The sequence below is a fragment of the Copadichromis virginalis genome, linkage group LG22, assembly GCF_057382275.1.
Source record: "Copadichromis virginalis isolate Kocher_CV1m ecotype Utaka linkage group LG22, C_Virginalis_male_GT1.1, whole genome shotgun sequence".
Taxonomy (NCBI): Eukaryota; Metazoa; Chordata; class Actinopteri; order Cichliformes; family Cichlidae; genus Copadichromis; species Copadichromis virginalis.
In genome coordinates, this window is record NC_140638.1 from 9,251,406 (window position 1) to 9,264,367 (window position 12,962).

Genomic DNA, 12,962 nt, shown 5'->3' on the forward strand with positions numbered 1-12,962 from the left:
ATTATTGAACCAGAACTATTTGTGCGAATGTCTATCTCAGTTTTTGTGTGCATATTAAAATCTGTGTGTGACTATTCAGATCACTGTGTATGTAATCGGATTTCTAAGTACGCAAATAAATCCACAAGCATACACAGCTATGACAAGCTTTGTTTAAAACACTGAAACTATCGGGTGCAATTCACGCAAAGGTACAACAGTGGGAGATCGGCCAGTTAAGGATTTGCGACAAGACGCACTCCTTGATGGCACCGGACTACAAACAACAAATAGACATTAAAAGCGTAGTTAAACAACTACAGAAACTTTGTGAGAGTGTATAAGAAACAAGTATTTTTTGTGGCCCAAGAGTACTGCAATTAGGAGGCCGTTGCTGGAAATTCTCTGAAACTGCTAGCCTCATGCCTGAAATAAAAATGGCGAATGTCGGAAAGCGGTGCTCTGACTGTTGTGATGCGTTTAAAACCTGCATGAGCCGCGGTGGGCGTGGCCAACAATCACACAAACACACCCGTTCTTCTCTTTGGAAGTATTTTTTAGTTTTTAAACGTAATTTATTTGTCTTGGGGCGTAACATTAATTTACTGGAGCTCAAAATGTCAAACCCTCTGCAACCTCTCTTCATCGTGGTGAAGAAGACTGTGGAGCCACTTTGGGAGGAAAATAACGGTACACGACGTTAGCTGAAGGTTAGCTTCTCAGAAACAGGTAGCTCGAGTGGACAGCTAGCTGCTGAGAGAGGGAGGCTCAGCCATGGAGCGCGGAACTTTTTCAAAGTACTCCTGGACCGACTTCGTCTTCTCCGTGATCGGAGTGTGCACTTTTCTCGTAGACTGGGGCTCCGATGTTTGGGTGGCCACTGAGTTTTACTGCCGAGGAGACTTCTTCTGGTTCGGAGTCCTGGTTGGCCTCATGGTCCTGTCGTCCGTCGTGGTCCAGATGTTCAGCTGGTTCTGGTTCAAGTACGACCGAGAGCTGCCGGGCTTCAGCGAACACACTGGGGCGAAAAGCGTGCTCTTCGTGGACAGAGTGAAGTTGTCTTGCCTGCTGCATGTTCTACAACTGGGCTTCCTCTTTAGGTAAACCCGCAGGTGCTTTAACGCAGAGTTCCCAACTCTCAGCTGTCACCGTAAGGAGAAGACTAAATGGCAGGATTTTATGGAAGTGTGGCAAGGTTAAAGCAGTTTTATTTTAGCTTTAACACTAGGTTTTTCATGTTTGAACAGCAACAGTGCACAGTCCATAAATTTAAAACTGAAATAAAATTGTAATTTGATAAACATCGGGGTAATGCAGCTGCTTGATTGTTCGGATGCGCGTCTTCTCCTTTTGAGTTTAAGACTCGTATTAAAACATATTTATTTGCTGAAGCCTCTGGCACCTTTTGAAAGGTTGGCTCCATTTTTCTGTTTTCTCTAATTCTCTATTTTTTTTTTAATGTTTGATTTTATTTTCTGTTTATGCTATTTTATATGTACAGCACTTTGTGAACCCCGGTTTATTTTAAAGTACTTTATGAATAAAGGTGTTATGGTATAGTAGTACCTGTTCTGAACATTTTAAAGTTTGGCAATGATAAATAAACTCAGGGTGCTAATAATTTAAAACAGTAAAACATCCCGGGTTTTAGCTTTAGGAACTAAGTAAATGTAAAACACATCTGTTAAGTGTTAGTAAGGTCATTTCATGTAATCACTCCGAATTCATCACTGAATCTGTTTCTCAATAAGTGTTTCAACAGCTAAGGCCTCTGCCTGTTTGTTGTGAAAGTTTCCTTAGCATAGTTTTTTCACTTTCTTTATTTTTTAATCAAAAATGAAACCATATATTTTTCTTTAAAACACCTCAAGCCATGTACAAATGTCAGTGTCAGGTGTGGTAAGTTGTAAATCCAGTAAGTCTGAGCACAACTGACTGCATAAAAATGAATTAATGAGGTATGAAAAGCTCAGTCACACTGTTTTTGACCTCTCCTAATGAATCACACCCGATTATTTCCATGAGTTTGGTTTGTTCATTGCTGTGTCATTTTCTCACGCTGCTCTCCCATCCGCACTCAGACACATCTCCGCCATACGTCAGGGCTTTAGAGTCTGGTGGAGGAAAGAGGAAGGGTCAGAGTATGCCGTTTACCTGACACATGACCTGAGCATGCTCCGTCTTATCGAGACCTTCTGTGAGAGCGCACCTCAGCTCACCCTGATGATCCACGTCATACTTCGCACCAACAAGGCCAGGACAGTTCAGTGTGAGTTCTCTCTCTGTGAACAGCAAGCAAACATCACAGTTGTGCACTTGTTCACTTCCTCTTGGTTTGACTTCTGTTTTTCAGTTGTAAGTATTGCTGCTTCAACCACCTCCATAGCCTGGATGGTAGTGGATTACCACCGCTGCCTGCGTGCCTTCCTCATAGAGAAAGCCAAGCAGGGATGGGGGTCCTCCTTAATCTATTTCCTGTGGAATCTGCTGCTAATCGCTCCACGGGTGGTGGCACTCGCCCTGTTCTCCTCTGTCCTTCCTGGATACATCGCCGCCCATTTTCTGATGCTGTGGTTCGTCTTTGTGCTGTGGGCGTGGCAACAGAGGACAAACTTCATGGACAGCGTGGGTGGGGAGTGGCTGTACCGGTCCACCGTGGGGCTCATCTGGTACTTCAGCTGGTTTAACGTGGCTGAGGGTCAGACCCGTGGCAGGAGTCTAATCTACCATTCCTTCATGACCATAGATGGGGTGATCCTGCTGGTGACCTGGTGGTGCTACAGAGACCTGGTCCAGACTGATGCGTTCGTCCTCCCACTTCTCATCTCTCTACCTCTCACTTACCTCCTGGGGCTGCTTTTTAAAACTCTGTACTACTGCTGTTTCCACCCTAAACTGTGGAGACCTCTGGGGAGGGAGCCCGGACTGCCCAGTGATCTGCCTGATGCAGAAGTGTCCTTTAGAGACTTTTCCATCCAGGACAGCACCCCGTCCTCTACACTTGTCAACAAACGCATGGCCTGCCACGCCACTAATTTTTACACAGATCAAAGAGTCCTCCGAAACCCTCACGGCACAAACGGTGCCGAGCCCCCTCATCTGTGATGTTTGGCTTTTTACTGAATGAAGCATCTGTTTCTGTTTCTCAGATTTGTGCTGCAGTTTTTTTCTGCAGGCTTAGTGCACTAAAATAGTTTTCCAATGTGCACTAAAACTCTGAAGTTTTCCCAGCCAAAGTGCACTTAAGAACATAAATGATTGACAAATTAAGATCAGACATTAGCTGGTCTCCAACTTGTAGCTTCATAGTCCAATGTGCACATAGGACAATATCACCTCTGCAAATGCGAATATTCCCACTAGTGCAAACATGTCTGAAGTGAACCATTCCCTTCTGTGGCTTCAAAGTACAGATTCTAAAATCGTACATGAAACAAGAAACTTGCAATAATAAACTTGTATTTACACTAAGTGTACTTTTACATTCAAGCATAAACATACAGACAGTGTTTATATTGTAATAAAGGGGATTTCTGGATACATTTTTAACTGAAGTGTCAAATGAAATACCTGATGAGCACTCAGCTCAGTCCAGTGTTTACACAAAGATGCTCCCACAGTGGCTTCTTACAACCACAAATACTGTACTGTAACTATACAAACACTAGTCAGCCACAACATTAACACCACTTGCCTAATTATGTGCCTCATGCTGTCAAAGCCTCTCAGACCTGCTGGGTTACCAACACAGGAGCTGTGAGAGCGTTTGGTGGTTGGTAGGTTTATGGGTGTTCTCAGCAAATACAAAATCTGCTAAAGGTTTTAGTGTTGTGGCTAATGTATAAATTACGTTAGAAAAAAAATTGCATACAGCTTTAATTTTTCATTCTGTTTGAAGCAGGAATAGTTTCATAAGCTAAACCAAATCTGTTTGTGTGCTTTTTAATTGTGTTTTATTACTCCAGCCTGTTAGTAGCCTAAATATTACTGTTAAGTGTGAGCAGAAAGACAGTTTTTCTATATAGGTGTTATAGTTCAGTTCACTTTAGGATTTCTAGAAATAGATTTAGAATAGAATTGTATTTATTCAATATGTAATTATAAAAACTAAGCTATAAATGGTTTAATAAAGAGACTTGGTTAAAGAGTAAAATAAAAACAGCAATCTTACATTTGTACATTGTTTCTAGTGGGTTTTCTTTTTTACTAAAAGTGTGGGAGATCTGGATTTTCCCTCTAAATTGGAATTTGTTTTTGAAACACTGCAAAACTTGTTTCTGAGGTTTTAAATTACCTTTGTTGTCGTGTGTGTGTTTTATTTTATCTTGTTAGAGTTGCTGCTGGAACCTTTTTGAATGTAAATTTCACTGTAAGTTCGTTCGTTCATAGTTTCTTTTCAAAAGCTGGTCAAGTGTTTTAAATCCACTAGCTTGGTTTCTACTTTTTTCTTTTGTGTTGTAAAGCAAGTTCAGCTAACCTGCTGATTTGTCACAGACACGAATGTTTTAGATATTTCTCTGCATCTAGCTGCCAAATCTAGTGTTATTGTCGCTCATCCATCCACTATCTGTTTAGCTTGTTCAAATATGTCATGTGCCAAGATACTTTTACTTTAGTATACATACAGAGCTGAAAGCACATCCATCTCCCAGCTTTTTCAGTAAACCTGCCTCCACATCATCATTTACATCATTTACAATATGTTGAAACTCTGTTCTGTAAAAGAGTTGATAGTGTTTGGAGCCACTTTTTGGCATGCTGTCAGCTGGTATGAAAGGTTAAGGGGATTACTTCCTTTTAAACCTTTACCTCATCTGTCCCGTGCAATTATTAAAGTAGTACCTAAGTTAAGTCACTTCTTTTTGTTTTTGTGTCTTTCTGCAAACTCAGATTACGAGCATCCGCACATCTTTTTACTGTAAGTCATTGGCTTACAGTAAAAAGATCTGGGCTTCCCCTTTAGGTAAACCAGCGGGTGCATTAATGCAGTGCTCCCACCTCACAGCTGTCAACCTGTGCCAGGTAAGGAGAAGACTAAAGGGCAGGAGTTCTGGATGATGCTTAAAATATCCAGAAAGGAATTTCAGTTTCAGTCTTTCTGAAAGTCATCCAAATACGATGTTTACTGTTAACGGGATATTCGCCAGCAGGAGGTGTGTATGTGTGTGAATTAACACAATGTGCCTTTAAGATAAGTTTCAGGACACGGGCTGGTTGGTAGGAGGGGTTTTGAAACTCTCAAATCTTGAGTTTACTTTCGTTATCTGTCTATATAAGTTGTCTTTCAGCTCATGCATCACATGCAGCTGTGTTAGAGGCACGCAGAGAGACGGGTGAACATGTCAGGCACTCAGGCTAACTTTAAATACTCCTGCTGGGACTTCCTCTTCACTTGTGTGGGCCTGCCGCTGTACCTGGTTGACATAGGGCTGGATATATGGACCGCTGTGTCCTTCTATAAGGAAAAGGCCTACGTGTGCCTTGCTGTTCTGCTGTTTCTGCTCCTGGTCTCGTCACTGCTCACTCAGGCTTACAGCTGGCTTTGGTATAGCTATGACAAGTTCAGGATGAAGACAAAGGTCGAGGGCTGGCCTACCAAGAGGCTGCTCAAACTGTTGCATGTTTTCCAGCTGGGCATCTACTTCAGGTAGTATTAAATTAATAAAGCGTGTTTAAAGTGCCTGTAGTGCAAGAACTCCATCAGGTTTGTGCATTAAACCACAAGAGTATAGATTTCATCATCTGTAGTGCTGTGGTTCTGTCAGTTTCATTTTATTTTATTTTTGAACTATTATGTGAAAATCAGCATTTATAACTTCCCGAATTCCCGAGTCATGCTTTAATTTTCTCTGTTTCACAAGATAAGCTACATTTTGTTTTCTTTCCTTCACTGTGTGTCGGGCAAACTGATTTTATTTGCTCACTTGCTTCCATAACAAGAATGCTTTCAGGAAAATTCAACTAGGCGTGTTTGACATTTGGATTTGCTTTACCTGGTTGTGACTCATTTATTATATTTTGGCTCTCAGGCACGCAGGAGTCCTGGAAAAGGCTGTAGAAAGCTTCCGCACAAAGCTCCCTGACCCTGAGAGTGTAGCTGTGTTTCTGAGCCAAGATCTGAGCATGTTGCGAATCGTAGAGACGTTTTCAGAGAGCGCCCCGCAGCTCACACTCATGCTCACCATCATTCTGCAGCAGGGCCATCTGGATCCTGTTACAGGTACAGTTTATTACTCGAGTTAAAGTCATGTATGTTTTGGGCAGAAATAGTGACACTGTAAAATAAATTCTTAATGAAAAACTAAATGGGGTGGCTCATTGCTACTTTAAAGTAAGTTTAAAGTCTTCAGATTATTAAAGATCAGCTCACCCATATTCACTTCAACTAAATCGAAGTATTTTTATGCTAGCAGTGTACTTTCTTAGACATAGAGTATGCACTTTTTGTACACAGTACAAATACAATATGCACAATACAAAAGTATTCAGCCACAGATCTTTGATCTCAGTGCCACCGTGTACAAAATAATTAAGGTAGCTAGCCACGCTGTCAAAAACATTTTTAAAAGAATGCTTTGTTCTAAAGAGCTCACTCAATTCAAGTGTGGTGCTGTAATATGAAGCCATAGTTCAGTAACCATTCAGTTTGTGAAATGTCTCCCCTCCCAGATATTCCTTTATCATCTGTAAGTGAAATTACTCCAACCTCAGTGTTTAGGAACCTCAGTAACCTGGACAGGAAGTGGCAGACCACATAAAGTTACACAACAGGGTCACCACGTGCTGAAACATTTGCCAGCGCTCGGCTAAAAGATTTAAAAACAAAGCCATGTTTATTGTACTTACATGTTTTTGTTTAAAGTATTATTCCTGATTAATTTCTGCCACATGCACAAAAAACTGATAAGAGTGAGAGACCAAAAACATGTATTTGGCCTAGAACGATTAGCCTAATCCAAACAAATACAGACACATGTTCTTCTGTGCCACAGTTTAAAAAAAAAAACTTTTTAAAAAAAGTAATGTAATTTGTGTCCTTTGTAACTCCAGCTACCGATCACATGCATATCTAAAAATGTCTTGTGCAGGAAAATCCCTAACCATTAAAAGGAACAATGCTTGAAGAGGAACCCAAGACAGGTCATTGTCTTCCACATGACCCTCACAGAATCAGCTGATTTCCTTGTATAAGAACTCTGGTATATTTGTTGAAATCATGCAAAACTTTACCTTCATACTACGAATGCTTTGTGAGTTACAGGCTGGTGAAGTACATGGGAGTGGTTTTAAATGTGATGTTGTTGATCTTCGATAACTCTTAAATACAGGCGATATCCACGTGAATTATTCAGCGCTGAAAAACATGTTTGAGCTCAAATCAATTTTACACCCACTTCAAATGTTACAAATTGAAAGCAGATTTTTTTAAATAACCACTAATCTAATGGCATAAACCAGTGTTTCAATCACAAACCTGGACCAGTTTAATATCTGTGATGCTTGGGATGCATGGGATCCTTGTTCTTTTTCCTGATCATTCAGTTGGGAAAACTTAACAAAGTGCTTTTTAGGTTATTTTTATGTGAGTGATGGGGCCTGATCCAAACAGTTCTACCATATCAAAGGTCTGATTTTTATCTGCATTTTGAAGCCAACATTTTCAAATGTGTTTTTTCAGACCTAAAATTTTCATATGTGACTCTGTTGAAAACTGAGGCCTATGCTAGACTTTTGCACTTTTGCACAACCTGAACCTAGAATTTCTCTAAATATACCAAAGTTATGATACATTAAAAGTCTGCTGATTCTGGGACCAGTTTGCTTGTCTTTATGTGGAGTGGCACACTTCACAACATTTCTCTTTGCTTGTTCTGACGCTGCCTCTCGTTCTCCCTCAGTTCTAAAAGCCGTCGGCTCAGCCTCAGCTATCGCCTGCACTGTGACGACCTACCATCGCTCGCTGCGCTCCTTCCTGCCTGCCAAAGAAAACCAGAAGATATCCTCATCAGTCATCTACTTCATCTGGAACCTGGTTCTCATCTCTTCTCGTCTCACTGCTCTCGCTCTTTTCGCCTCCGTGCTGCCCTGCTTCATCTTTGCCCACTTCATCTGTTCTTGGTTGGTTTTATTCTTCTTCGCTTGGCGATCCAAGACGGACTTCATGGATAGTCCTTGTGGAGAATGGCTTTATCGAGCTACTGTTGGCATCATTTGGTATTTCGACTGGTTTAATGTGGCCGAGGGGAAGACGCGGTACAGGACTGCGCTCTATCACGGGTATATACTGACTGATATTTGCATCCTCTGTGCTGTGTGGTGCTGGAAGATGAGCACAGATCCTCCTGATTTTGTGATAGAGCCCACGTACGCTTTAATCACAGCTGCCTGTGTTATTGCAGTTTACGTCCTCGGTCTAATACTTAAAATTATTTATTATAAAGTCTTCCATCCAAACCCTGACAAAGATGAGCTTAAAGGGGCCAGCACAGAGCAGCAACCTGAAGGTGAAGTGGGACTTTGTATGTTTGCAGCCGCAGCAAATGTGGCAGCTCATCATCCGCCCGCCCCATCAGCACACTGCAATAAAAGAATGAGGAAGCTGGCCGAGAACTTTTACTCCTGATGTGCACTTGATATCCACAGGACGACTAGAAAGAGACCGAGTCATGTAGAATGTTTTATTTGAGATCACTTGGCTGTGTTTTCTAGGACTCTGACCTTTTGTCTGATTTAGCCACAGATATAATGTCTCAAGGCATTACTCATCTTAATGTGGAGATGAATTTGAATATGCACTTTCTGCTGTGTATTAAATCATTTCACTGTGTGTCAAACCATTTCATCATATCAGTCGTAAATTAAAGGGTAAATGAGGTGGAAAATGAGAGGCTTTAATTATTAAATCTGTATTAAATAATTGTTGTTTACATGTGAAGAGACCCTTTTTCAAAGGCTATTTCACTGGATCATCTTTTCTAAAGAATGTAACAGGTTAAAATTATTGTCAGCAGTGACTGAGTCTGCCATCCCTCCTCCCAGACAAGAAGGTTTCTACGAATGTCCACGTAATCAGTCTCACTGTGCTTAGCACTGGATTAAGTTGCTGCTACCATAAACTGAGCAGGCGTGTCAACAAAAAAATAGATATTTATAGCATTTTTTCCTCTTCACACAGTTAGCTGGTAGATGGCAGGCGTCTGACTGTGGGGTAACCTGCTGTATATGTCTTGTTGTCACATCAACATGTGGACATGCAATGAAAATATTCCTTACCCATGTGAGTAAAGGGGCTCTGTAGCTTCATGATTAGTGTGCGTTTGTTCTGGTTTTTCTTACTTCACTTTGATTTGTGCACGGCTGCAGGTGAGGCTGACACAGCGGAGCTCAATGAGCTCATCACACCTCCACTGCATATGACGTGTCGGGACCTGAGGTTGTGTTTTTGTGTGTGTGTGTGTGTTGTTACGAGTTCAAAAATTGGGGATGAACACAAGAGGAAAAACCACAATAATAACACTGGTCCGGCCGGGTTAAGTCAAACGATGATTTTAATGGTCACACATGTGGGAGATGGACACTGTATGCAGACAGCCTCAGATCTCAAAATGGTGGAGCATTGATCAAACTCTTATAGCCTCTGGTGCCCCCACCTTATCACAAAAGCCTAAACATTCACATGCTTTCTCTCACACGGCGCCTAAGCTACGACCTTGGCTCCCTGTTTATCTGCTCCTGCTGAGATGGGGCAGAAAACTCCAGCATGTTCTGTTCTCTTCTAATCAGACAAATAAGGCGATGACTCTCTGCAAACAGTATTTCTTATAACATCATAAAACAATATCATTCATCCACAATAAATCAGCAGTCTAATGTAATGCAAATCAGTTTAACTAATGCAATAGTTATCAGCTTCTTCTAATTCAGGAGAATAATGCAAACTAAGACTACATAATAATTCACAATCTTTAATTAGGGGCATAACATGGCATAAAATAATATTATAATCTGACAGTGTGTGTGTGTGTGTGTGTGTGTGTGTGTGTGTAGCCGGCAGCTGAAAAGCTCTGGCCGAGAGTTCCTGGACATCCAAGCCAAATGTTTATCACTTGAAGAATCAGACTCCTTTTGAACATTATGTTGATGCTAAATATATATGTAAACATGGTGTCTGTATATATACAGCAGAACTGCTGCTCATGTGTCAAGATGATAAGCGAGCATCCGGCAGTGACAGGAAGTACCTGCTGGGAAGACGAAGACAATGTTCTTTTTAAACTGTGTTAAAAGTTATTGTGGTTTTGATCTGACCTATGTATGAAATGGATCTGACGTTGAGGGGGCGTCATTAAATTTAAGCCCTGATGGTATAAAATATATGTTTATGCTTTGATTAAGTCGAAGATCATCAATTGCTGTCTGCGTACGCAGTGATCTTCCCACGCGTGCATTAAATCATTGTTTGACTTCACCCGGCCGGATCAGTGTGGTTATTCTTCGATTTACCTCTTGTACCCTTCACTGAAAAAAGTCTAACATGCAGTCATTCATTCAATCTAATAAGTGCCATTCAAAACAGAATAAAATCATTGATTTGATTGTGAAACCCTTTCTTTTTGCATTTTAAAATACCACTTTTGATTTGGATGAAACTAAATATCTGTACAAAGGACACAACGCAAAGTTTTTGATTTCTCTCAAAACATATATTTCTTTTCATGTTGAACAGATAATATCTTTAATTTGAGTCAAAGTGATTTGCACTTGAACACGCCCACCAGAAATAGACCGGGACCCATTTTTATTCTGCATGGCTGCTGGAAACATCGTGTCACATCTTTGATTAATTTCATCTGAAAATAAACGTAAGTAAAGCCAAGTGTGTTACAAAAGCTTTTATAATTTGTATTGCCAAAATTGCAGAAAATAACCCCATTTAAGCTGGGTCGACAGCCACCCCTAATTTTTGCATGATTGTAGCTGCTAGCTACAAGCTAGCTAGCTATCCGGCGCGACGTTAGAACTGGTTACCAGAAACCGACCATCACAGTCAGGAATGCAAGTTAGGCAAAAAGCCGTTTTTTACCAGTATACTAACTAGCTAGCGTTACCACGATGCATCGGTGGTGGATACAGCTAGCTAGCATAAGTTCATAGTTCATAACATTCATAGTATAACTCCGTGCTCCGCTTCGTTTGAATTTTTCTGGTGAGCGCGCGGTTTCTAGACACAAGCTTGTGTTTGTGCGCGCACGTTTGTCTCTGTCTCTCTTCATATAAATATCTGTGTGTTATGTGTGTGTACACCGAGCGCAAAAGATAATTATTAATGTGCATGATTTAGAGACAGAAATAACACGCCAGCATATAAGATCAATGACATAAGACTAATTCCTTCAATTGACTTTCAGGCGCGGCTCGGAAAAATGTGCATTTTCTGAAGAAATTGTAATTTTAACAGCATTAAATTGACCCTATGCCAAACTTAGTTGCTAATGGCTGGTCTGTAGACTGTTTGGTAAACCTAAATCAAATTATAGTACTAGCTTTTTATAAGGATGTGTATGTCATGTTACGTATTTCTTGGTTTTTCTATGTTATGTGTTTTATAGAGAAGTAACATTATTCTTTTTTTTCTGTATGCTTTCAGAACCACAGATCGCTCCATACATTCCATGGCTGAAGCATACATTTTCATTTAATCTGAACAGGTATCATTTTGCATTTACACTGCACATCCTTTTTAAACATTTCATAATAATCTAGACCCTCCATCATTATCCTCTCATTCACCTTGCTGATGTGTTGAGGACTTGATAAAAGAATACATGGTATGTCCATATCTGTTCTGTCTCTACATGAGATGCAGTCTCTTGATGTAAATTTGACAACTCTGCTATTAAATGCAATGATTAATGTAGGACAGCAACGATTAATCAACTCATCAAGTTAATATCTTAGGGTTCTGTATTGTTTTCTTTTTTTTCTTGGGCTTTGTGGAACATTTATGAAAATTTTCCACCATTGATTTAATTTAATGATTATGCAATTCACAATCTGATTAGTCAAATAATTGTTCTAATAGTCTGTGACCAAACAACTATCAAAATAGTAGTTTATTATGGTCAAAGATTTATCAGGTGTGCCAGACTTCAGTTCTTCACTTGTACATTTTGTTCCATATTTTACCTCAAGATATCCCAGAAAGATGAAGCTGAGGAAGAGCTGCAGAGTAACCACCATGGCACTCTTCATCTTCAGGGACAACTCAAGCCTCCTACATCAGCGTCGAGACATCGGGATAATCATTGATGGTGTGGAAGTCCTGAATGAGTTGCCTTCTGTGGCAGCTGGAGTGGCAATGGTCTTTGGACTCTGTTATGCTCTTAAAATGGAATATCCACGAGGATTCAGGTTCACCTTTGAGGCTCTTCAAAAGATTATGATGGAGCTTGACTTTAACAAGATGACCTCTAAGATTCGCAAACTTAATTGTGAACTTAACACTGCACAGTAGTGTGTTTGCATGCATGTGTGGATGTGTATGTGCACATGCATGCGCATGTGTGCTTGGTTATTTTCTTGGTTGGCCTGCAGTGGTATTCTACATTCAAAAATTATAAGAACACCCATTTGAAAGGGAGATTTAAGTTGATTTCATTGATACATGTGTAGATTTTTTTTTTACATTGTACAGGCACAGTGCACATATAAACATTTTTGAGTACCGTATTTCCCGGACTACAAAGCGCACCTGAATATTAGCCGCACAAGCTAAAATCAGGGGAAAATCCTGTTTTGTACATACATTAGCCGCACCTGACTAAAAGCCGCAGGTGTTTCAATGTTGACTTATCATATGTAAGAGAATATGCACAAAGGGAATTGTCAGGAAAGAGATGGCTGTTTGGAGACACACCCCTTTTATTAATATTTTGAAAAACAAGTTATGGGTACATATTTGCACATGTGCTGTGCTTCATAAA

General features: G+C 40.4%; 2 protein-coding genes and 1 long non-coding RNA gene across 3 annotated transcripts; all 3 read left to right on the forward strand.

The window, feature by feature from the left end:
• The first annotated feature begins 429 nt into the window (after positions 1-429).
• Positions 430-4,834, forward strand: LOC146682698 (XK-related protein 8-like). The gene is made up of 3 exons (XM_085446479.1): positions 430-1,079; positions 2,061-2,248; positions 2,333-4,834. The coding sequence occupies exons 1-3, from the start codon at positions 754-756 to the stop codon at positions 3,082-3,084; spliced, it is 1,266 nt and encodes a 421-aa protein (XP_085302605.1). The 5' UTR covers positions 430-753; the 3' UTR covers positions 3,085-4,834.
• A 321-nt stretch (positions 4,835-5,155) lies between these two features.
• Positions 5,156-10,447, forward strand: LOC146682699 (XK-related protein 8-like). The gene is made up of 3 exons (XM_085446646.1): positions 5,156-5,626; positions 6,009-6,199; positions 7,878-10,447. The coding sequence occupies exons 1-3, from the start codon at positions 5,319-5,321 to the stop codon at positions 8,600-8,602; spliced, it is 1,224 nt and encodes a 407-aa protein (XP_085302772.1). The 5' UTR covers positions 5,156-5,318; the 3' UTR covers positions 8,603-10,447.
• A 54-nt stretch (positions 10,448-10,501) lies between these two features.
• Positions 10,502-12,400, forward strand: LOC146682700 (uncharacterized). The gene is made up of 2 exons (XR_014917627.1): positions 10,502-11,687; positions 12,172-12,400. It is a non-coding gene; the product is annotated as an uncharacterized LOC146682700 (long non-coding RNA).
• Positions 12,401-12,962: the final 562 nt, after the last annotated feature.